This window comes from Leishmania infantum, chromosome 21 (genome assembly GCF_000002875.2).
Source record: "Leishmania infantum JPCM5 genome chromosome 21".
Taxonomy (NCBI): domain Eukaryota; phylum Euglenozoa; class Kinetoplastea; order Trypanosomatida; family Trypanosomatidae; genus Leishmania; species Leishmania infantum.
In genome coordinates this window covers 540,934-565,378 of record NC_009405.2, presented here as the reverse complement: position 1 = coordinate 565,378, position 24,445 = coordinate 540,934, and the positions used below count along the sequence as shown (strand labels likewise).

Sequence of the window (24,445 nt, the reverse complement as noted above, 5' to 3'; positions counted from 1 at the left end):
TCCTCATCTTCTCGTTCTGCGGTGTTGACAGAAAGCGCACGCTTCTTTCGCTCTCTTTTTTTTTCTGCTTCCATTTCTTCTTCGTATATTCCCTTCGTGACAGCCGCATCGGCATCACGCCAGCCGTTGCGTTTGAGTGTGCCGTCTCACGTGCTCCACAAAAACGAAGGAGGAAAGACGCGAAGAGCAGAGAAGTAAGGAGGCTGTGCGTGTGTATGCGTGAGGGAGGTAGGGAGGAAGGGAGCGGGGTGTAGTGCGCGTAGTCTTTAAGAGCTGCAGCGGAAGGCCGTGTTCTCGGCACGAAATGGACGATTCCAGAAAAGCAGATCAGCAGCAGAGGGGCGTGGATGCCATGGGAAAGCCAGTGACCGTCAAGGTGCCGCTACCGGCTCTGCTGGATATCAAGGCGGAAGCCCTGCGCTCGAACCCGTCTTTCTTCGTCACGTGCTTCTCCACGCTGCTGACAGCGGTGCTGCTGGGGTTGTGCTTCATGATTGTTGGGATTCCACCCCTGTACATTGCCGTTCGTCGAGGTAGGTGCATCTACGTGGGTGTCATGGTGCCCCTGCTGACAGTGATCGGCACAGTGCTGAGCTACTACGCCATGCAGCACCCGCAGCGCGTGTTCAACTCAGCGTTGGCACAGATCGTTAAGGAAATGGAGCAACACGCAACGTACTTGAGCACCGCGGTGGGCAACGTGGAGACAGAGTTGGAGACACGCCGGGTTACCCTGGGCTTGGCGTATGCAGATGAACCGGCCCGCATGCGCAGTTTGCCGATGACCCCAGAAGAGTCGGGGCTGCAGCACTTCTCTAGAATTTCTATGCCGGGGGGGGCGGCGGCAAGCATGTCTGCCACACTACCCGCTATTGGCGGCCCCGGCTTCCTTCACGGCATCGACAAGCTCGAGGAGGAGCGGGACGTGATCATTGCCACCGTTCACGTAGGCAAGGAGTGGCGCTGGCTAATGGGCCTGCTAGGGAAGCTGAACCTGCGGAGCTTAACGGGACCGACGAACCCCGCGGTGCATCACCAACGCATCGCCGTGCGCGCCCTGGCGATCAGTGTCGCGCGGGTGGAGCGGATGATCTTGTCGCTGTACTTCTCCTCTTTTGTGCTGAGCCGGGCCAATGCAGCTGCGCCGGTCAACCTGTTGGGCCTCGCTGCCTCCAAGAGCGTTGCATGTTGCAGCTCTGGCTTCGGCCACAACGCAGGGAGGAACCAGGAGTCTGTGCACGGGCGCAACTCGACGTCGATGTTCAAGCCGTCGGCGCCAATCATGACATCGGTGAAGCTGCACCCCCCGCACACGCCCGGTAACGAGCTGGGTGACTCGTTCACGGAGAGCGTTTTCACCGTCCCCCGGGAGACGCCGAACGAGAGCAGAGACCGCGCGGAGAGCGGCGGCGCTGGCGAGGAGATGACCTCGCAGCTCACCTCGCTAAATGTGAAGGGCATCCCCTTTGGGAGGGTGAAACTACCGCAGTTTCCGACGCTGACCACGGGAAGCACAGGCAGCAGAGAACCCCAGAAGCCGCACGCCCATGCGCACGAGGAGCCGTCGGCGGCCAGGGGTGCAACCACTGCGTCAGCTCCGGTAGAGCGTGTCTTGCACTTGGACACCGACGCCCAACTGACGGACGAGAAGGCACAGAGGCCGGACAGCACCTCCGCCAGCGAGCACAGCGTGCGCTCCCTTGCCGACACGAACAAGGCCGACGAAGCGGGTGACCAAGGCGGAGGTAGCGGCGATAGCTCACCGCTGGCGGTGGGCAAGGGGCGGCGCAGGTCAACCATCATCCCCTCATCATCGGTGGCGCACGCCGCGACGCTGTGCATTCAGAGTCGCACCGTCGCCGCCGCGGACAACGTGGCGGAAAAGGCCTTCATGGACGGCAACGCGGGGGGAAGGGGGGCCGTCTTGTCGCATTGCTTGAGCATCTCTGCGCAGCATCTGGAGCAACAGCTGTCGAGTGGGAGAGAGAATGGCGACAGCGTGGTAAGAAGCTGCACAGCGGCACCCCATTCTGATGGAAACGCCACCGGGGCTTCACCGATATCGTCTCCGCGGTCAAAACGATGGCTGACTCGCCCCACGCGTAGCCGACAGCCCGGCTCCGCCGTCGTCGCAAACCCCTCTCTCACACTACACCGTGGGGCGCGCTTCATCGGGGACGCGAGCAACGTCTTTGTCACAGTGCTCATTCACGTGGAGAAGGGGAACTCGGCGTGTGGCTCTCGCCTCTACGGTGCACAGGCGCACGCCAGCTACGACGCATCAGCGAACAGGCACTACTTCACCAACGGGGTCGACTCCTCGCACACGCACTCCTGTGGCTTCCATCCCTTCACAATCTTCTACATCTCCAATCACAAAGGTCAGCGCGAAGGGCTGACCACGCGGGAGCAGCAACTGCTGCAGTTTGTGTACTGCCGTCCCGAAGAACCGTCGGAGCTAGACTCCGTAAGCCACCGTTGTGCGATGGACTTGTCCTCGCTAGCGGTTCGCGGCCCCGGGCACAGCAGGGGAGACACGGCAGCAGCTGCCGCGACGACCCACGCGGGCAGCTCCACCGCCAGCTTCGCGCGCGAGACGGCGAGCCCGCCTAGCAGCACCCCGCACCGCGCCTCTAACGCCGTCTTTACAGAGCCGCGCGTGGACTCCTTTATTGTCGCCATGCAAATCCTACAAGACCGCCCCATGCGCCTCGCCTTCCTGCCTGTTGTCATGGCACCGGTGCAGCCCAAGGGCACGTCGCTGGCCCACAACGACGCCACCATGCAGCCGTTGAAAGTGACATGTCGCACGGACTTGGAGAGCAGCGGCAAGGAACTGCACCTAACCAGTGGCGGCGGCATCAGCAGCACGCCCACGGCGTCGGCGATGACGATGCCCGTGCGTGGCCGTCCCAGCAGCGGCGGCGTTGGCAGCTCCGAAGACGGCGCCACGAACTCCACGCCAGAGGCGGTCCGTCGAACACCGTCGCCCACGACAGTGCCGGTGCTGGAGTGCATGATCGACAATGTGCTCTGCATCTTGACAGGGATAGAAATCACCGTGGATACCTCCTTCAAACGGCCATCAAAGGTGCTTCTCATTGGTGTGTCTCTGGAGGACGTATCCGAGGAGGGCTCCGAGCGCGGCGAGAACGGCGTGGACGAAGACGAGAGAGTGTCTCAAGATTCAGTGGAGGGTAGCACCGGGAGCCGAAGTCTCGAGGGCGCTGGCGAGACGAAGCAGCCGGCCGATCGTCGCGGCCTGCCGCGGCAGCGGACAGCCAATGAGGTGGAGGTGATCCAACAAGGCATCCGGAGTGCCACGGCTACACCGAGTTGTCGGGTAATGCTGCGGCATGGGGACTCCAGATCAGTGGCATCGCTGAACCGGTACAAAAATGGTGAGCGGTGCACCCTTGGGCAGGAGTTTCGCGAGGTGATCCATCTTGAGTAAAAGCGGACCTCACAGAGGGCTGGCGAGCAAAGCAAGGTGGCGCCTTCGCAGGCCACCCGACGCCTTTCAGTTGTCATCTCAGGACGCGCCCCACGCGCTTGGCGTGCATGCGTGCGCGTGTTTGTTTCGCGTGTGTGCCACCCTTGCTTTGCTCTTCGTTGGCGATGAGCGAGAAACCGTTGGTGGCAGCGGCCGGGGATGGCGTACTCAGCAATGCAAGTGTGAGGAGGACAAGCTGCCGACTTGTCGGCCGCCGACGACGCGACCGTCGCTCTGGTGCGGTGGCAAGATTCGCGCCGTACCCTCTCCCTGGTCCGTGCCTTCACCCCCCCCCCACCACCACCACCACTGCCTCTTCGCTGTTGCGGATGCTTTCTCACCCTTAGCCTCCGACCGACCCACCCGACGCCGCGGCCTTCCCTCTCCCCATGATGATGAACTCCGTTTTTCTTTTCGCTCTGGTTGCATACTTAAACCGGTGAAACGCAGTGGGGGTGGGGAGGGGGGAAGCACGCAGACACCCACCTCACCCTCCCCAATGCCGAGCCACTCCTGGTGGTGGTGGCAGGGCCCGGTGCCCGCGACGCAGCGAGGTCAGAGCAATTCAGCGCTACTGATGTTGTCGGTCAAGGCCCTGCGTGGCGCTGCGTCGGCGCCACCTGCGCAGCGGGCAGAGTGCGAGGCAGGGGCCGTGCTCTCAGGGGACTGCATCGGCGCCTTGCTGGACCGGCGTGTGTCGACGGCTCCCATGGCCCCACGCGAGGTGGGGCCTGTGTGACAGGGCCGTGGGTGGCAGCGTGGGGCGTTGGACCCCACGCTGTGTGGCAGAGAAGCGGACTCATGATTACGAAGCTAGGAAAAGCGGGCGTGTTCGTGTGTTTAGTACGTGAGGGGAGGGTGCGGGTGCAGGTGCGTGTTTGCGCGGCGGTGATTTGTTTTTTTTCCGTCGTTCATTGTTGAGTTGTTATCATGTCTCTCAAGCTTCTCTACCTCTCGCTATTATTGATGATGTCACACCAGCACGAGCACCAGCGCCCCCTGCCTCTCTACCCCCTTTTGCTTTACTCATTCTCTCGTGCGCTTGAAGAGTACCTCCTTGGTACCTCAGCGCAGTACACCTCAAGCACTTACAAACACACACACACACACACACACACGAAATAAAAACGAAGACATGCAGGCATTGCACAGAGGCAGACATGCAAGCAGGCTTCGTGCTTGCTGAACGCGGACGGCGGGTGAGGCGCTGATCGCTCGGCGCGTGTGTCCACGGCGCTCTTCGTTTGCTGTACCTTAGTGCCACTGCAGCCTCCGAGCTCGGCGACGTCGTTGACCCCGCGCCATCCTCTGTTGCGTGCGGCACGTAGCTCCGTTGCCTGGGTCGCATACCGCAGGTGCACACTCTCGCTTCTCTATCTTCGCATGCATGTACCCCCGCTCTCTCCCTCTCCCCCCCCCTCTTCTCGACTGCAGCCGTTGCGTACGAGACGACCATCGACACACGCGCACAGACCCAGTACCGCGTGTCGAAGTAGGCAGGCTAGAAAAGGAGGCGGTTGTCTTTGAAGAGGCGGCTTACTTTCCATCTTCGATCGTTCTTCCGTTCGACCGACTACGACGAGCAGCAGCATTGTCCGCCTCCCCCCTCCCTCCCTTCCCCGAGTCATGATGTCGCCACGCTCCGCTGCCCCGGCCTTGGCCTCGCCACGGCTCCGGTGTCGGTCATTGGGCCGCACGACGTTCTCTTCACGGGCCACAGCTGCCATGCTTTGCACTCTCATCGCTGCAGTGCTCATCTTGGTGGTCGCACCACCAGGAGCCCAGGCGGCTGCCGGGCCTTCCAGCTTCCGCTGCCTGCGGCCCTTCTCTGCTACGGGAACGTTCACGAACGTGGCCAAGGCGCACCCGACTCAGAACTGCGACTACTTTTATTTCAGTGTCGAAGACGCAAAAGCGGAGCTGAAGTGCGCGTCACCATCGGCTGCCACTACAGCGGTGTCGGACGAGATGTCCTGCAATGTGACGGTACGTATGTCGATGCGGCGGGCCTCAGACGTGGTGCCACGCCTGCAACGGCAGGTGGGCACCGACAAGGACTACTTTACGCATGAAGCGAGCACGGACTCCACTACAGCGTCGCCCACCCGTGTTGGTAACACGCGCCCGTCCGCAGTGCCGTTCCTGACAGAGGACGAGGACGTCTGGCGCTACGCCGTCTCGCTGAAGGCCAAGGGCGACTCCTCCATCCACTACAAGGGGTTCAACGGAGGCAACGGGTACAGCCTCTGCTGCGCTGCGCTGGAAGAGGCAGACTGCGCGTGGATGACCCCGCAGAAGGGTGACAAAGACCTCGACTGTGACGAGGACGTCGACGTTCGGTTTGCGCCACAGCGTGGCCGTGTGCTGCGGGGTTGCCCTTTACCATTTCCTGCACCGCGCAGCGCCGGCGACGGCGTCTTTGGCGCGTCGGCGGGTGCTCGTGTGCTGCTGACGGACCTGGACGAGGGGGAGGGCAGCGGCGTCTTCCACGCTGTCATCACGAAACCGCTGCACCGCTTTGTGGAGGGCCCGTGGGAGGTGATGGTGCAGATGTGGCGGCGACGCCAGCACATGCCGCGAGTCGGCAGAGAGGATTCCCTCTCCGTCCCTGCGGACCACAGCATCGAGGCCGAGGTGCTCGGCCGTATCATGGTTCCCTTCACGCTAAACTTGACCGAGCTGCAGAAGCAGGGCCGTATCACGCAAATGCCGAGCATGGCGCTAACCGTGGAAGACGTCGCAGATGTGGCGCAGGCGGCAGGTGAGAAAGCCGCCGACGAAGCTGGTGACCTGTGACGCCGCTGCGGCGACCCATAGTGGAGGGGCGCAGGTGTGTCCGTGTGTTTCTGCACGTCCATCTTGCGTGCACGCGTAAAGCGCTTTCGACGATGCTGCGGAGAATATCTCCTGGGCTCTCTCCCTCTCTCGATCGCTTCTGTTTTCTTCTTCGGTCCTATTCATTGTTGCGGACCAGTCATGCGCCCAGGCGCCGCCGCCCCCTCTCCCCAATGGCCTCCGGCCCTCGCTGTTGCACACGGGGCTGGGCTCATATCCTGGTCTCTCCTTGTCATCCGCACCTTCTGGAGTTCGTGTGTTTCTCATCCTCTCTCTCCAGCGCTACGTCGGCGTACGTGTGCTTCGTGTCGCCGGCTTCGTCCGTACCGCTCGTGCGCCTGTAATTCTTTTCCTCTCCCTATGGCCTTGGAGGGGTTTGGGACTCGTCGCGGACCCGATCCCAAGCATGTGCACCGTCTCGAGTAGCCGTTGTCTTTCCTATATCCATATCCATCGATGTGTATGTGAAGGAGCACATGCCAGGACCCGCGCGGGGGCAAAGGGTGATACACGCAGATGCCCCTTCTTGTTGCGCTGCTCTCTGCTCTCTGCTTTCTCTCTCTCTGCCTGTCTGTCTGTGTCTGGTGACCTACCCATGCCCTCCCTTCCTGTTGCTGCGCGAAGCGGTGGTGAGCGCAAGGACGGACGCCGCTGCTATAGATACGTGATGTTGGTGGAGGGGGAGGGTAAGAACGGGAGCCTTGCACGCCAGCACAGCAAGCAACGGACGTACCGAAGACACTGTCGCTCCCCTCTCCATCGGCTCTGCGACTAGCTCATATCGCTTTCCACGTATTTCTCAACCCCTCCTCATCCCTCTCTTCCCTTCCTTTGGCATCTTCTCATCGCGGGGCGCTCTCCGCCACGCCAGTCCATTCTCCTGTCAAGCGAGCCGACGGCGCCCTCACTCGCTCGCAGTTCTTTGTGTCCTCTTGCTTTCGATTCTGCATCGCCATCCCTCTCGCCCTCCTCCACTGCTCTCCGCTTGCTGGCTTGGGGAAAAAGGGGTTGATGCTAGACGCTGAGTCAACATTTTCAGCTGTGTTGCGAGCTTCCCTGCCGGCTTTGTGCAGCTCGTCCTTCTGTGTGTCCCTCTCGACCCCTCCGCGTGCCGCCTCCAGTGCTACCCCCGGTATCATCATCAACGCTGCCCCTTCACCCCATCCCACCCCCAGCTCTTTGCTGCCTCCCTTCCCTTGTTCGCCTGTGCACCACTCCGGGCTCGGAGAGCAGCTCTCACCTCCACCATCCCGTTCTCTCCCGCCGCCGCACACGTTCGTCTCATGAGCCACGGCGGAGATAAGGCACCCGGTGCCGCTACAGTGGCACCGCCGCCTGCACTCAGTGCAAACAAGAAGCACGACCGCAGCAGCGGCAGCTATGCCAAGAGTTACGGCCGTGAAAGCTATGAGAAACACAAGGCGAAGCAGGTGCGCTCCTTGCAGCCTCCTCAGGAACCGCTGAGGCAGGTCAACGCCAACGCTGCCGCGGTGCCTCTCAGCACCGAACCGTCCCTGCGGCCCTTCGCTCCACACGAGCCAGTTGGGCTGGAGTTGTCACTGCCTTCGTCGACGGACTTCGACGACGGCGAGGTTGAGGTGAGTCCACTCACAACGCCATCGCAGTCGTATGTTCCGAAGCATCGGCGCCGCCAGGGTGGCGATCACGTGCGCCCGTTGCAGCAGGATGTCGCAGCCGCAAAGGTGCTGCGGCACACTCCCCCTCTACCACATCAGTTACAACAGCATGCTGACCCGACCGCGCTGCCAGAGCATCGGCGCGTCGCCCTTTCCAAAGGCAGCGAAGAACTCCTACAGCATCATGCGACTGGAAAGGAGAACATGAGCATTGGCTCTCACGCGGCGCCGTCTCCTGCTGGTGCCACAGCCGCTTCAGCAACCTCGCTGCAGTCGGTGCCGAAGCCCGCGTCTTCTGCAGAAGTGAAGCAGCGCACTGTGAGCTCCGCGTTCCATCCGGCCACCTCTGCCGCCGCCGCCACGCCGGCCACCGACTTCCGTCGCACCGCCTCTGGCCACGTCCATCAGCGTCCGCTCTCTTTATCGGGTGCAGCCACTGCACCACGGCAATCGCCAGTCCCATCGACGCTCACGACGAGTGCCGGCCGACGCGGCGGCGCGACGGCTGCAAAAGTTCCACAAAAACGCATCGCCAGTGTCAAGTCACGACCGCTGACCACCGCGGCACGCAAACAGTCGCCGTCTCTGTCCAACGCTGAAGCAGAAACGGCGGAGAGACACGAGTCTCCTGCGCCGACCCCAACAGCGGCCGAGCGGGAGCGCTCGCCAGAGATGGACGCCGGGCTGCGATACCAGCTGTACCAGATGGAGTCGGTGCTCGACTATGTGGCAGAGGTGGCGACGGCGCTGGGCGAAAGACGCCGGTGCGCGGCGCCTCCGCAATCGACGAAGGGGTTCCGCGCCTCTGTCGTGCCCACTCGGCGCTGTGGTGGGACCAGCTCTTCCCCTGAGGCGCTGGACGGAAGCGATGTTGACTTGCCAGACCACTCTGTGCGTGTTTGCAGCAGCGGCGGCACCGTTGCTTTTCTGCCCGACATACACCAGGCCGCGAGCCGACTCCTCAGCGCCTTCACGAAGCTCGAGTACGTTCAGCTCAGCGAGGATGTGGATATGCCGCTTCTCGAGCGCGACGCCGTGGAGTACAGCGCGCGGCTACTGCGACTCGTCGACGGGGTAGAGCGGCAGCTGTCGCTGCACGAAGACACACTCGTTCGTCGAAGGCTTTCAGAGCGCCGCGACATCTTTCGCGCCATGCACCAGCTGGTGCACTTTATCGTCCGCATGACCCACGAAGTGGTACTGCTCCGTGACTTGGCCCTGCGCCACGACTTGGGTCAGGTTTTGGAGGCGTGGGGCAGCTTCAGAGCAGGTGTTGAGGCCCAGGCCCAGGCGGCTGCAGACGCCAGCGACATTGATACTCGTGACAAGTCTGAAGACGCCGCAGCGTCGTCGGCTCCGCCGTTGCTGCGGAAGCACCTCATCTTTCCAATCGCGATGATGCGAGGGAGCCCGTTCTTCGTGTGGTTGGAAGGGCGGTGGCTCCCAGCGATGCAGCAGTGGCGCAAGCTCGTCTTCGACGCACTCCAAGCGGCGAGCAGCGGCGACACTGAAGGCGCCATTCGCCGTTCGCGGCAGGAGGCGCTACGGATCGACGGCTTGGAGGAGATCCTGCGCCCTGGCGAGACCATCACCACCCTCCTCCGCGAGCAGGTGGAGCAGCCGATTGAGGAGCTTGGTAGAGCCTTTTCGATGAAGCGAGCGGCCATGGCTGCACTGCGCGAAGTACTGGAGGGCGCCGAGGCCACCGACGGCACACTGAACACCGCGCACCTGTCGAAAGCACTCACAGCCGCTCAGGCCTTCATTGTGGTGCGTGGAGGGCGCGGCAGTGGAGTTGACGAGTTGGCTGCGAGTGTCGGTGGAGACAAGGAGGACGCCGAACTGGTGTGCCGCGCGGAAGAGCTCCTCGCACGTCTTGCCGAGGCAGATGTGCTTCACCGCGCCACCAAGGCCGCGCTGCAGCACCCTGCGCCGGAGCTGGTGACTGCGCTGGAACACATCACACGTGCCAACGAGCTGCTCCTTCTCTGGAGACGCGCGCGCGACGTGACGTCAGCTCAGACAGCTCTTGCTGCCGGTCGCGCAGCGCTGGACGCGTACATGCAGCGGCTACACAGCGGACGTCTCTCCGACAACACGAGCTCGCTGAGCTCAACGAACGGCGAGGTCTCGACTGGCAAGTGCATGACGCCGTCGCGCGTGAACGGCAGCTCCACTGCTGCGCCGGTGCCTTGGATCGGCGACGGCTTCCCGGCCTCCTTCGACGTCCGTTCCCTGTACGTGGCCCACACGCCAGGCGGCCCATGGTCGAAGGACCTTAGCATGGCGTACATGGAGCTCTGCGAAGTCTTTGGGACGCTGTACACCCAACGCCAGGCACGGCGGGATCTGGAGCTGGCGCTGGCCCGCCCTTCTGTGGACGATTACGGGGCTAGGCCCGCGGTCGCCCTTTCGCTCTCCCCGCAGGTGACACCCCGCCGCCCCACTCGCGATGCCCTGTCGCCGGCCGACACACTGCAAGTCAGCGACGACGGTGCTAACGCGCACTGCCGCAGCTTACCTTGCTCCACCGGTGGGACGGGAGAGACCCACGCCAGCGACGGCAGCACGCCACCTGCGCATAACGTGCCTAATGGTCCAAGCGCAGAGGAACTGCACCGGTGCATCCAGCAGGCCGAAGAGGCCGGCGTTGGCGGGCCGCTCGTCGAGGAAGCGCGCGCGCGGCTGCGTCTCCTGGACACGCTGCGGCTGAAGATTCACTTCGACGCCCAGACGCGTGTGCTGCCCGTCGCCGACGCAGCGCAGGCCTCATTTCACGACGTCTATAAGCAAATCCATGACTTCTGCCAGACGCAGCTGCAGCAGCCGCAGCGGGCCGCGGGGGCTGAGCGCCGACTGCGTATTCGCTACGAGGACACCGAAGGTGACTTCATCTCTCTCCTGGATCAGCAAGACTGGCACATGATGCTGAGCGAGTTGGCGCCGCGTGGGTGTGGTGGAGTCAAGATCGAGCTCTTCTGCGACTACCCCACGGTACCTGGCATGATGAACAACTCCATGGCTGTCCCGAACGGCGATGACGTGCCGCGCACCGGTGTTGAGTCGGAGCTGGCAAGCGGTGACTTTCAAACAGAGACCGCACCAGAGGCTAGCACACCAGCTGGCCCTGCTGCCGTAGTCGGGTCCGCCGCTGCCACGCCAGAGAAGCGGACGAATGTGTTTCAGCGCCTCGCGTCGGCGTCGAAAAGCTCTGCCGTGGCGCCAGCAGCCAGCGCGCAGCGCAAGCCGCGGATGCACCCTCATTCCCTCGGGGCTACGTCGCCGCATCGAGCACTTCTGCCGCCGCGCACTCGTGGCATCGGCTCTGGTGCAGTTCGCACTGTGTCCCCGCAGAAGGGCGGCGCAGCTTCTCGCGCCGCTGTCGGCGGTGGCTCTGCGCGCGGGAAGGACTCATCTTCCTCGGCTGCCACAGGCGCGGCGGCCCCGAAGACAGCGGCGCTCACCGCAGCGAACCTGCGGCGTAACCTGCTCTACCGGCAGGCGCCGCCCTGCCCTGAAGGCGCGGAGGCTGCGGTTCAGGAGGAGGTGCGGCGATCAGGTGGGCGATCTTCTAGCGATGGGGTGACCACTGTGGCCAGACCGGCAGCGGCAGAAGCCGATGGCTACAAAGCCGCAAGCACTGTAGCGCCGGCCTCAGCAGCTGCGGCTCACAACTCGGTGCGCAACGGCAACGCGAACGGTTACGGGGAGCGGGAAAGCAGCGCGGCGAACCTCAGCCTCGACATGGCCCGGCGCTGGGAAATGCCGAGTGACGACGAGCTGCAGCTGCTGGAGATACAGACGCGCGCCTCCATGTCAACCGTGTGCCCCAGCCGATGCATCGAGATGCCCGAGTCCATGACGACGACGTCGCGGCCGACAGGGGTGCCCTCGAGAGCCGGGCCGCCGCGCAACACGTTCACTGCAACTTACTGCTCTCGCAAAGTAGAGCGCATCAGCGAGCGTGGCAGCGGCGGTGCCGACGAGGCGGTGAGCGACATCGGTGAGGTGAGCACGGCGCCGAAGAGGCGCCTCTCCCATTCGCCTTCTCGGCCGCCGCGCCGCTGGGCCTCTGACGCATTCTCCTTGGACGACGTTGAAACTGTGTGTAGCGAGCGATCGCGTGTGCCACAGCAGGCTTCTATGCCGAAGGGACCCACGTCTCTGCCACCGCGCCCCGTCCACGCCGGAGGTGGCGGTGGCACTCGCACGCCGCAGCGCGTTCGGCGCGGTGCTCGCAGCACGCCCACTCGCTCCACCCCGGACGCCGGTGACGACGACCGCGACGGCGGCCAGGGGGACGGCCCAAACGCGTCCGATGTGCTCTTTGAGGAGATGCAGCGCATGCGCGAGGCGAACACTCGGGCCATGGCGCAGCGCAAGTCATCATGGCACTGACGACAGTGTGTGGAGGACTGTCACGGCGCTCGCGCTGCTATGCGGACGACCACAAACACACAATCGTGTCAGGGTAGTGGAATGTCCTCGGTTTTCGTCGTTGTTGCTGCGTGCTCTCGTCGTGCTGGAATGCCGGGGATCATCTACGCACCTGCTCCATACACCACAACCACCACCCATGAACCCCGCCTCCGCGTTGTCCAGAAAGCTACTTGTCATCATCTCTATTTTCTTTCTTTTTCATCTCGGTGGTGCTCCCCTTCTCTCTTGCGTGGGTGGGTGTGTCTTGGTTCTCCACACCAACTCACCCACACACCCCTGCCCACCTTTGTTCTAGATGATAAGGCGTATGCGCGCTCGTTTCTTACCCCTTGCTCGCTTGTTTCACTTCTTGTAGACTCTTCACCCTCCTCCTTCCTCTCTCTTCTCTGGCTGGCACCACTGTCTGTGTGTGAGAGGTCTCGTCGTTCGCATCACCCCTCTCCCTCTCTTGCCGAGTATGCGCGAGTGCATTGTGCGCAGTGCGTGTGCGTTGTACGTCCTTCGTGTCTCACGTGATGGCTTCTCAGGCTGGGCGTGCCGCACCGCTCACTCGGTCGCTGTTGTTCTCTTGCTCGCTGGTTTTGGCACCCCACTCCCTCCTCATTCCCTACCTCCCTCCCTCCCCCTCCTCCATCCTGCTCTTCCTCCTCCTCCTTTGTATTTTGTGTACGCATGCGTCGCAGTTGCACTCACGAGCCCTCTTGTACGTCTCTCTCTCTTGTTTCTTTTTTTTTTCTTATCTTTGTTGGAGCGCGTGCGTGCGTGCGTGCATGTGAGGGGGGCTGCACGTGGCGTTCTCCGTTTCTCCCTGGCGCACTTCCGCCTCTCGCCACGGTCGCGCCGCGCACACATCACGAAAACGTTAAACAGGTCAATTAGGGGTGGTTCGCGGCGGGTGGAAGGTGAAAACAACAACAGCAACGAACGGTGACAACGAAGAAACATGCAAGTAGCAGAGGGCGGCACGAGGCGGGTCCGCAGGGCCGGAGAAGACACGGCCCCGGTCAACTCCCTCTCTCCTCCCTCACCGGCACGCACACAGAGACGCGGATGTGGACGAGCCGCGCTGAGTCAGTGACGGCGCTTGGTACGATGTGTGCCGTGTGGGAGGGGGGAGAAGCCCATGATGTGCCGCACGCTCGAGCAGCTGAGCAGTCAGCGTGTCTACCTCAGCGCGATGTGTTTTTGTTTCTCCCTCCTGCTCTCCCCCTCCCCCACCCCTTCACTCTCCACCTTATTCGCCCTTTCTCTGCGGCTATCGTAGCTGTAGAACGTTGCGCACCTTTCCAGATTCGACGCACGCTGCCACAACTAGCCTTCTGCAGTGGCCTAGCACACACACGTACACACACCCGCATACGCGTGCCGGCATCGCCTGTAAGAGGAGAAAAAGGGAGATATTATCGCTAGCTCCTCGGGAATCAACTAGGAATCGAGAAAACATACGTGAAGAGAGATGCCTGCTCTGTCTGCCGATGCGGCTGACACCATCAGCCTTGTCCGTCAGCTGCAGCTGCTCGACGACAACACGATCCGCCTGCTCGAGCAGCTCTTCACGAATCGGCTGAATGGAGAACTCGTGACGTCGCTCGTCGACGGCCGTGAGGAGTCGCTGGCGGTCGCGCTGTTCCGTCTCTGTGCCGGCACCCATGCCGAGCACATCCTAGGCTACTCCTTACGCTTCTTGGCGGACCTCGTGTACGCCGACCGCAAGATCGGCGCGCAGCTCGGCCGTGGCGATCTCGTCAAGGAGTTCGGCGGTCATCCGGCTTCTGTGCTGCTGCAAATCGCGTCGTCGCACAGCGAGAGTCTCGGCATCGCGAACCCCGCCATATACCTGGCCGCCACGGCGCTCCGCTACGGCGAGTACGAAGGCAATGAGACCGCCTTCAAGGACTTCTTTGCGCTGGCTCGCCACACCTTTGCCCCGGAAACGCTGCAGGTGACCGACGTCGCGTTCACCGTGCAGGCCTGTGTGCAGCTCGCGCGTCGCAAGGACTTTCGCCCGCTGTTCTTTCAGGCGAGCCTTGTCTCGTGCATTCCGCACCTGCTCACGGACATCGTGTCGAGCGACTCTGCTGGCATCATACAGGTCATCTACGAGACGCTGCTGCTTTCCTGGCTGCTGTCTTTCGAGTACGAGGGACTCGTACTGCTCGTGCGCGAGCGCATGATCCCGCAGCTGCACCGCGTTCTGCAGCGGGTGCAGAAGGAGAAGTGCGTGCGTGTGACGCTCATGACGCTGCTGAACATGGTGGAGGCGGAGCGGAAGTACATGAACAAGCTGCTGAACCCGTCGTCAGAGGAGTGGGTGGACAGCAGGATCTACCAGTTGGGTCGCCTGCACCAGAGCGAGACGCCGGGGCAGCAAATCAGCACCTTCAAGAAGGGCCCCTCGCTGGTGGCCGAGATGGTCAGCGTCGGCATGATAAAGACGCTCTCGCAGGTCTCCCGCCGCAAGTTTGGCGACGAGGACATCAACGTCATGGTGGATCAGCTGAACGCCGCCCTGGAGAAGTCGATGCAGGTGCTGACGAGTTTCTCACAGTATCGCGGCGAGGTGCTGAGCGGCGTGCTCGAGTGGACGCCCGTGCACACGAGCACCAAGTTCTGGAAGGAGAAGGCGGTGAATGTCGAGGACAACGGCTACGAGGTGCTGGTGGCGCTCGGCAAGGTGCTGCGCGAGTCGAAGGACGAGCTGACACTGGCGGTCGGCTGCCACGACCTGGGCGAGATCATCCGCTACCACCCCACCGGTCGCAACCTCCTCACGCTAGCCCCGATGGCGGGGGTGAAGGAGTGCGTGATGATGCTCATGTCCCACCCGAACCCGGACGTGGCGAAGGAGGCGCTGCTGTGCACGCAGAAGATAATGGTGCAGCGCTGGGAGTACATGCAGACGGCGTGAAGCGAGTAACTCTCCCATGCCTGTGCATGCGTGTGCACGTGCCAGGGCGTAACTCATGACCTTCTCTAGTGGCAGCCGTTGCTTGGTGCTTCCATCGACGGCTCTCGTCGACGGAAGGACTCTAATAGCAGTGAGGCAGATGCCACGATGGCCGCAGGTGGCGATGGTAGTGGTGCTGGCGCTCGCGGCAGCAGCCCCGCTGGATGGAGGGGGTGATGATGATGGATGGTCCTCACCACCTCGACCCTCATCCCTCCACCCCCTTTCTTTTTTTTTCGGCTCACCCCTTCCAGTTACGCCCGTCTCGATGTGATGTACGCGCGTTGAAGCCGATGCGACATCTCACGTGATTGCATGTTATTCTGTGTGCGTGTGTTGCTGATCGAACTCGGGACCGACCAACTCAGACACACGCCGTGCACAGAGAGGAGGAGGATATCACGCTCTCTGGCAAGCAGACTAGGGCGGAAAAGAATTCAAGCAACGCGTGTGCTGGGTGGTGCGCGTGTGTGCATGCTGGTTGCTGGAGACGAGAGGAAGGCGAGGCTTACGTCCTCTGTCCGGTGTGTGAGGGTGCCATGGGTGGTGGGGTGGGGGCGGCAGGCATACTCCACCGCCCGTCCCCGTTCACCTCCCTTTACCCCTTCCCACAGGTGTCATCAGCGCCGCTATTCGCCGTCCAATCTTCCTCTCTCCGCTCGGTTTCACGGGCCCTCCTGCTGGCCGCTCGATTTCTGTGTCTGCGTGTGCTGTGCCATAGTGTCGTCTGTTGAGCGAAGCCGCCGCCCCCCCCCTCAACCCAAATATATGCATATATACATATATATATATATATATGTATGAGAAGGATAACGCTAACAACGCAACGGGCGTCATCAGGGGCGAATTTGCCGGCGGAGCCGCGGGGTGCTAGCGTTATCGTCTCTGCCAGTGCGTGCGTGTGTGTGTGTGTGTGTCTCGTGTGGACAAGGTTCACCGCTACGTTGCACTTGCCGATCATCGCTATCCTTCCACCCATCCCCGCTCCTCTGTACTCGGCCCTGTCGGCTGCGCGCGATGCCTCAACTCAAACGCCGCTCCCTCACCCCCCTCGCGCGCTTTACGGGAATCATCGATCCGCCATGCGACGTCATGGAAGCCGCAGTTTTCCGCCGTCTCTCTATTCTCCCATGAGACCTCGGTGCCATGGCGGCATTGCAGGACGATGCACAGCAACGACCACAACTTCTGTCTCCTCTGCGAGCAGGAAGAGGTTCATAGGCGTGCATCCGCTTGCCACCCCGTGGCCGCACCCTTTGGGTGATCTCAAGATCATGGACAACTCTCACTGTCCCCCTCTTCTCGGTCTCCTCTCTCTCCCTGCACTCTTCCGAGAAGAGCACACAGAGGGAGGCCCATCCAGGGAGCAAGGCCAGAGGCCGTCATCACTGTCACGAGGTGGCGGTTATTGAGTTCTTGCGAGAAGCATATCTCAGTCTCAAGTAGAGGGCAAACATTTTAGTTTGAGGGGATTTGGGGGGGGGGGGCAACGGCTTGCGCCGTAAGCCGGAGGAGCTCGGATAGCCAGTGGCAGAGGGAGGACGTGGGGTCGCTGACGCCATGTGTAAGGCTCTTCGCGGAACCCCTGCCTCCTCCTCTCTGCCTTGGCCGTGGGTGGCGCCCCTTCTCACATCTCAGCCAGTTCCGCGGGCGAAGCAGCGGACTCGAACACAGCTCGGTGCCGCCACGCCTCAATCGAACTTGCGAGAGCCGCTGATGCTAATCAGTAGTAGAGCACGCGTGTACCCGTCTGGGTGTGGAGGAGACGAGGGCTGGCATGCATGCGAACTCCGTTTCGTTGTGCCTTCTCCGCCGCAGTAGTTCCTGCTGCTGCTGCTGCATGCGACTCTTCTCTCCTCCCTGTTCAGTGGCCAGCTCTCGTTCTGGGAAAGGGAGATGGAGATGGCACAAGCAGAGAAGCTCTCGATGATGTGCCGACGATGAGAGCATGGCAAAAGAACGTTCATCGCCAGGTCTGTGTGTGTGTGTGTGGGTGGGTGGGTATGGCGGCGGTGCTGGCGCGCGAGAACATTGAGTTCTGCTCTCTTTGCGTTTCTTCTTCGAAAATAAAAATAAAACATGTGCACGCACTTGCCGGTTAGCAGCGGGGAGTTGAGGGAGGAGGCGGTTGTGGATCCGATCCGCTGCGGTCCTTTCCTCCCTCACCGCGCCTGTCGGCTCCGGGTGCCCCCGTCGCAGTTGTTGGGCTCCCTTCGCTCTTGTTGTTTTTCTCGTGTTGCGTCTCCAAGCGAATGCGAAGCGTGTGGCGATGTGCCGGTGGGCAGTGTGCGCGTCTGTACACGCTTGGCGAAAAGCGAAAGGGAAGAAGAAGGGAGTCAGTCAAGGCTCGTGTCGCACGAATATCGCGACGGCACGCATGCCTTTCAAGGTGCGTGCATGCCCACCAATATGTATATATATATATATATATGTGGGCATGTTTCATGATGGTCGCTTCCCTCCTTTTCTGGCCAGGTCATTCTCTGTGGCGCACACATCAATGCACTCCCGATCTCTCTTTGCCCTTTTTCTCTGCTTTTTTTTCCTTTTCTGTTGTATCGTTGCTCCTGCATGTTTGCGTGCGTGCCTTACCCGACACCACCCTCTCACCCCCTCCCCCGCCGACACACACACACACACACACACACTTCCCGCCACCGCTATCACCGGCCAGTCGCTTCGTACCTCAGGGAGTGTACGAATTCAATCAAAGAAACGAAGGGAAGGGAGAGAGGGGGAGAGAGCTGCACCGAGTTCCGCGCTCTCTCTCATTACACCTCCTACATCATCAGCACACGCAAATCATCCTTTCCATCTCGCTTTTCGCACACGCTGGCACCCTTCTACCCATCCACCACCACCACCACCCTGTCGCTGCCTATCCCTGCGCTTCCTCCGTAGGTAAGGTTCACCGCTGCGTCAAACTGCGGCGCTGCCACTTCTGCCGCACATACAGGGCCCTCCCCACGTGACTGCCTGGGCGTGACCTCGACGGAGGGGGCAGGGCCGCGAAGTCTTGCCCAGAAAACCGAAGCGAGCGGAGGCGAGAGCGAGCGAGAGGTGCTAGCATAGACACGAGCGCGGGCGCACACCGGCAGACGGCGAGAGCGAACAGGAAAGGCGGCGGCCATTACTTTGTTCCCGTCGCTCTTCGCACGCTCCTCTTCTGCTGCCTAGAGAGAGACCCGCGAAGAAAAGAGGGAGGGCCGCGGTCCAGAGGCGTCAGACCTGCATCGGTATTGCTTTTTCTATAGACATACGCACACGTGCACACACGCACAATGCCGCCGAGGAGGCGCAGCGCTCGTAAAGCCGGCAGCGCGGCGACGAAGCGGCATGCCGACGGGGCGCCAGTACGTGTGAAGAAAGAGCTCAGAGACGAGGAGGCGGAGGCGGCGGACGACGTGCACGCAGAGGAGAAGCATGTGGCGATGGTGACCGAGCAGTCACATGGAGAAGAAGAGTGTAGACAAGCGGAGGACCGGCTTGAGGACGCCGGCGAGGTCAATGGCGAAGCCGCACCAGGGTCTCGCGAAGGCTCGCAAGAAGCGCGCGAGGACGAGGCAGCCCAGAGGGAGGAAAGACATGGTGCCCAAGACGGCGGTGGAAGGGATGGCAGCACCTCGTCCTCGTCCTCGTCCTCTTCCTCGGCCGCACGACTGTCGACCTACACACCACCGCGCCTCCCGTCGACTCGGACGAGCGGGACGGAGCTGGAGCTCATTCAACCCGCCATGACAACCACGCATCCGTCGCCTCAGGCGTCTGCGCGATGCGACAGCGACGCTGGCGACCTCACGCCCCACTCGCGCCTCGTCATCCGCGACATTGACGTGGAGAACTTCAAGTCCTACTACGGCACCCACCGTATCGGGCCGTTCCACAAGACGTTCACGGCGGTGATCGGCCCGAACGGGTCTGGCAAGTCGAACGTCATTGACTCCATGCTTTTTGTCTTCGGCCGGAATGCGAAGAAGATCCGGCTGGAGAAACTGGCGGAGGTGATCCACAACTCCGCCGCTCACCCGCGCCTGTCCTACGCATCCGTGACCGTGAACTTCATTCGCCTGCTAGAGACCGCCGCCGAGGAGAAGGACTCGGAGCAGCGGCAGGAGGTCGCCGGCAGCGGGCTGAGCATCAAGCGGGAGGTGTTTCGCACCGGCGCGTCTCAGTACTACATCGACGGGGTCCGCCGCACGCAGAAAGAGGTTATGGAGTGCCTCATCAGCCAAGGCGTCGACCTGGACCACAATCGCTTCCTGATTCTGCAAGGCGAGGTGGAGCAGATCGCGCTCATGAAGCCCAAGGCAGAGAAGGAAGGCGAGGAGGGCCTGCTGGAGTACCTCGATGACCTCATCGGCACCGGCCAGTTTGTGGGCCGAATTTCGGACATGACGGCCGCCGCCGAGACGGCGCAGCTCGCCCGGCTCGAGGCGCTGGACAAAGAACGTAAGCTCAAGGCGGAGCGCGAGGCGCTGGACGAGGCCAAGAACTCAACGCTGTCCTTTGTCACGAAGGACAACCAACTCCAGAAGACGCTCATCGTCATGTGCCAGCTGCGCATGCGCGGCATTGAAGAGAGACTGGAGGAGCCGCGGCGGCTGTTGACGGAGATCGACGAGCGCATCAGGTCGATGGAGGAAGAGGTTGTTCACCGGCGGGAGGAAAAAGCGCAGGCCGAGGAGGCGTTTGCCACGGCGAAGAAGCACGTCGCCGAGGCGCAGCGGGTCCGCGACGCGGTCCGGGCTCGCCGGCAATCGGCCGAGGCTCACCTGGAACAGGTTAAGTCCGGTGCCGATCAGGAGGAGAAGGCGCGTAAGAAAGTGGCAGACCAGCTGCGCAAGGCCAAGGAGGAGCTGCAGCGGGCGGTTGTTCATCAGCAGGACGCCGAGCGTGAGGCGGCGATTCACCAGCAGAACCACAACGAGGCAGTCGAGGCCGTAGCGACACTGCAGCTAGAGCACGACACGCTCGCTGAGGAGCTGCTGCCAAGGCTGCGCCCCCTTCGCCAGCAGTTGGAGGAGAAGAAAAAGCATCGTGCCCCATACGAGCGCGCCGTGACGGAGGCCAAGGAGCAGCTGCGCACCGTGCAAAGCCGGCTTGGTGGGCTGGCGGATAGCGCCGCAAAAAAGGAGCAGCAGGTGAACGACTTGGCGGCGTTGATGGCGCGCAACACGGCTCGCGTGGCGGAGCTGGAGCGGCTGCTTCGCGATTCCGACCGCAAGGACTTGCAGGAGGAGGTACTTCGGGTGCAGGATCAAATCGGCGAGAGCGCGCGCCGTAAGTATGCCATCAACAACTCCATCCAAGAGCTGAAGAACGCCTACCGCGACGGCGAGGCTGACGACCGCGCGATGGAGTTCTTGCTGGCCCAGCGCTCCCTCAAAGGCTACTATGGCACGCTGCGCCAGCTCGGCCGTATCGACGACCAGTATGACATCGCAGCCGGCGTTGCCAGCAGCGCATGGGGCTTCCACGTTGTCGAGGACCGCCAGACAGCGACGGAGGCGCTGATGCTGCTCAAGCAGAACAACATCGGCCGTGCCACAATGATGGTGGTGAGCGAGGTGGAGCGGGAAGTGGGGTCGCGAATGGCGAAGCCGTTCCAGTGCCCGAATCCGAAGGCGCGCCGCCTCTTCGACCTCATCCAGCCGACCAACCCAAAGTTCCGCTCCGTCTTCTACCAAGCCGTGCGTGACACCCTTGTCGTTGAGACACTGACAGAGGCGCGCGAAACGGCCTTCGGCGGCGGCGGCGGCGGCGGACGCGACGCGATGGCCACAGGGACCCCATCCTTGTCCACAGGGGGCGCAGCGAGCCAGCAGCGGCATCGCGTCGTCACCGTCAAAGGCGAGCTGGTCGAGCCGAGCGGCACGATTACGGGCGGCGGGGCGGCACCCCGCGGCGCGAAGCTGAAGGCCGCTCGCTCGCCACAAGACAAACAGTCCATCAAGGAGGAACTGCAGCGCCTGCAGCAGGACCTGGTTCAGGCCGCCGAGGAGGAGCGTGCGCTGAACGTACGATTGCACCAGCTGCACGAGCAGGAGTCTCACGTATACCCAGAGCAGCGACGCAAGCTGCGGCACGAACTGACCACTCTCGTCGCGAAGGCCGACGCTGATGCTGCGCGTCTTGCATCGCTGCACAGCGAGCTTGCCCAGTCCACGCAGGAACTGGAGGTTAACCGAGAGCGGCACGAGCAAGCTGTGCGCGACTGCGAGACAGCGCTGCAGAAGGCGGAGAAGGCCTACATTACCCACCACGCGGACGTCGAGGCGTTGGAGGCGCAGGTGGATGAGGCAGGCGGTGCGCGCTTTAAGGCAGTGGCTGCGTCTCTCACGGCGCAGCAGGAGCGCGCCGACGCCGAGGAGGCGAGCCTGCGGGCGTGCCGCAGACAAGCACAGAAACACCGAGCTACGCAAGAGCGCAAGGCCGCCGACATAGCCGACTACGAGCAGCAACTGGAGAAGCTCAAAGAAGAAGCGCAGGACAACGTAGAGGCGCAGGTGAGGGCGTGTGTGGAGGTGCTGGAGGGGCTCGTGAGGGAGCTAAACGGTGCCGAGGCACAGCTGGCGAAGGCGCAGACGGCCGCTGAGGACGCGCGCGCCGCTGTGCCGGTGGCCAACGGCGCTGCTCTGAATGCCCAAAAGAAGCTGGACGATGAGCAGCGCTATCGGCAGACGGAGGCTGCTAAGATCGCGGACGCGCTGCAGGAGTTGTCGAAGTTTCAGCAGAAAATCGAAGGCTGCGAGGAGAAGATCCGCGAGAACGTCGAGCTGTATGGCAAGGAAACGCTCGGACAGGGCGACGCCGAGGATGAAGAGGGCCAGACCGCTGAGGTGGATGACGAGGACGGTGACGATGACGACGAAGACGACGGTGAGGATGAGAGCAAACCAGTGCACGGTCAGAAGCGTGCTCGTGCGCGTCCTGGTCGCCGTGGCGATGACGCTGCGTTGCACGCGTCGTCCGCCCGCGGCTCCTCTGCACTCGTGTCGCCGCCTCCGGCCAAGCGAGCGCATGTGGAGCGGCGTCACGCGACGTTCCGGCTCACTCCAGAGGAGCTGGATGGCTGCGACTATGACCGCTCGGTGCACCTCGCCAAAGCCCTCAGCGAGGAGACAAAACGGCTGCACAGCGAGATCGACTTCCGCGCCGTTGCTCTGTGGCGTGAGCGCGATGTCGCGCATCGTGAAGCGAAGGCCATTTACGAAGCGAAGAAGCTTCTCTCCGACGAGGCGGAGCGCGAGCTGCAGACGCTCAAGGACACGCGCCGCCAGGCCTTCATGCACACCTTCGAGCACATCCGACAGCGACTCAAGGAGGTGTATCAGCTTCTCACGCACGGCGGCGACGCCGACATGGAGCTGGTCGATGTGAATGACCCGTTTGAGGGCATCAACTTTGTGGTGCGCCCACCGAAGAAGTCGTGGAAGCAAATCTCGAACCTGTCCGGCGGCGAGAAAACGTTGTCTAGCCTCGCTCTCATCTTCTCTCTGCACCACATCAAGCCCACGCCGATCTACGTGATGGACGAGATCGACGCGGCGCTCGACTTCCGCAACGTGTCCATTGTGGCGAACTACGTGCTGCGCCAGGCCCGCGGTGCGCAGTTCATCATCATCTCCCTCCGCAACAACATGTTTGAGGAGGCTCACCAGCTGGTCGGCGTGTGCAAGGTGAACGACACTACCTCCACGCTCGTGCTGATGCCGCGCAGCTTCCGGCGACTGGTCGGCATACAACTCGCTGAGGCAGCATCGGAGCAGCGGCGGAAACGTAGTGACCGCCGTCACAGTCGCCACCAGCTCGGAGAAGCAGGGGTAGCGGGAAACGCCGATGGCGGCGACGTGGACGTTCACGCACGCAGCCCGCGCACCTCCGTTGCCCATCAGTCGCACACGCCGTCCAGCGGGGCTCGGCCGACCGTCGGTGACGCGTCCCCAATGTCGACCTCCACATGGCCCCGCTCCTCTGGTGACATCGACGGCACGCGCGACTCGCGCAAGAGCGTTCGCTTTGCTGGCCTCAGCAGCGTGGCAGCGGTGGCAGCGGACGATAATGCGTACGCGGTGCCATAGACGCGCGTCTGTCATCGCGGCTGGCAATCCCTTAATCTCGCTCATAGAAGGGTAACGGAGAGAGGTATGGCGCATGCAGGTGCGCGCGCGCGCGCGGATGCGCGTATAAATGTGTCTCTCTCTTTCAATATATATATATATGTGTGTGTGTGTGTGTTGTGCGTGCTTGTAGATCTTCAACTTCCTTTCGCGTGTGTTTCGGTTGTTTTGTAAACGTGCATCCGTTTCTCTGCCACACAGCGCGGGGTCCAACGCCCCACGCTGCCACCCACGGCCCTGTCACACAGGCCCCACCTCGCGTGGGACCATGGCAGCCGTCGACACACGCCGGTCCAGCAAGGCGCCGATGCAGTCCCCTGAGAGCACGGCCCCTGCCTCGCACTCTGCCCGCTGCGCAGGTGGCGTCGACGCAGCGCCACGCAGGGCCTTGACCGACAACATCAGTAGCGCTGAATTGCTCTGGCCTCGCTGCGTCGCGGGCACCGGGCCCTGCCACCACCACCAGGAGTGGCTCGGCATTGGGGAGGGTGAGGTGGGGGCTGCTGGGCTTCCTCCCTCACACACGCAGAGAGTCGGGAGTGGAGGGGAGGGGGGGGTGCGGTGGGGCTGGACCCTCTGATGCCACGCACTGAGCGGTGGGTGTCTGCGTGCTTCCCCCCCCCTTGTCATCAGAGATCCTTTTCAGGTGAAGAAAGAATGCAAAGCATGCGCCGAAGAGGCGAGGCCACTGCTGCGAAGAGAGTGCGGGCGTGAGACGCGGATGGGGCTGCTGTGCCTGTCTTTCCCTCTCTCTGCCGCCAAGACGGCTCACAGAATAGCCCGGTGAGCCGAAAGCAGAAGGAAAGGAGGAAGGCTCTCGGCATGTCGATCTCGCGTGCTTCTTTGTGGGGATGGGGCGTCACTGAAGGAGCTCTGCTGGCGATGGCTTTCGGCTTTGGGGTGGTGAAGGAATGAGTGTGCGAGAGTGTGTAGGCGAGGGAGGCGCGGGTGATCACGACAGCCCCCTCGCGCC

The 24,445-nt window shown here is 62.5% G+C and overlaps 5 protein-coding genes across 5 annotated transcripts; all 5 read left to right on the top strand.

Moving 5' to 3' along the window:
• Nucleotides 1-304: 304 nt before the first annotated feature.
• Nucleotides 305-3,454, top strand: LINJ_21_1620 (hypothetical protein, unknown function; the record flags this gene model as incomplete). Its single annotated transcript, XM_001465389.1, has 1 exon — nucleotides 305-3,454. One exon carries the CDS (start codon nucleotides 305-307, stop codon nucleotides 3,452-3,454), a length of 3,150 nt encoding a protein of 1,049 aa, XP_001465426.1.
• A 1,764-nt stretch (nucleotides 3,455-5,218) lies between these two features.
• LINJ_21_1610 (conserved hypothetical protein) lies at nucleotides 5,219-6,289 on the top strand (the record flags this gene model as incomplete). Its single annotated transcript, XM_001465388.1, has 1 exon — nucleotides 5,219-6,289. The coding sequence occupies one exon, from the start codon at nucleotides 5,219-5,221 to the stop codon at nucleotides 6,287-6,289; it is 1,071 nt and encodes a 356-aa protein (XP_001465425.1).
• A 1,322-nt stretch (nucleotides 6,290-7,611) lies between these two features.
• On the top strand, nucleotides 7,612-12,363 carry LINJ_21_1600 (conserved hypothetical protein; the record flags this gene model as incomplete). Its single annotated transcript, XM_001465387.1, has 1 exon — nucleotides 7,612-12,363. One exon carries the CDS (start codon nucleotides 7,612-7,614, stop codon nucleotides 12,361-12,363), a length of 4,752 nt encoding a protein of 1,583 aa, XP_001465424.1.
• Nucleotides 12,364-13,861: 1,498 nt separating this feature from the next.
• LINJ_21_1590 (putative ATP synthase) lies at nucleotides 13,862-15,313 on the top strand (the record flags this gene model as incomplete). The annotated part of the gene is made up of 1 exon (XM_001465386.1): nucleotides 13,862-15,313. One exon carries the CDS (start codon nucleotides 13,862-13,864, stop codon nucleotides 15,311-15,313), a length of 1,452 nt encoding a protein of 483 aa, XP_001465423.1.
• A 3,320-nt stretch (nucleotides 15,314-18,633) lies between these two features.
• Nucleotides 18,634-23,433, top strand: LINJ_21_1580 (conserved hypothetical protein; the record flags this gene model as incomplete). Its single annotated transcript, XM_001465385.2, has 1 exon — nucleotides 18,634-23,433. One exon carries the CDS (start codon nucleotides 18,634-18,636, stop codon nucleotides 23,431-23,433), a length of 4,800 nt encoding a protein of 1,599 aa, XP_001465422.2.
• Nucleotides 23,434-24,445: the final 1,012 nt, after the last annotated feature.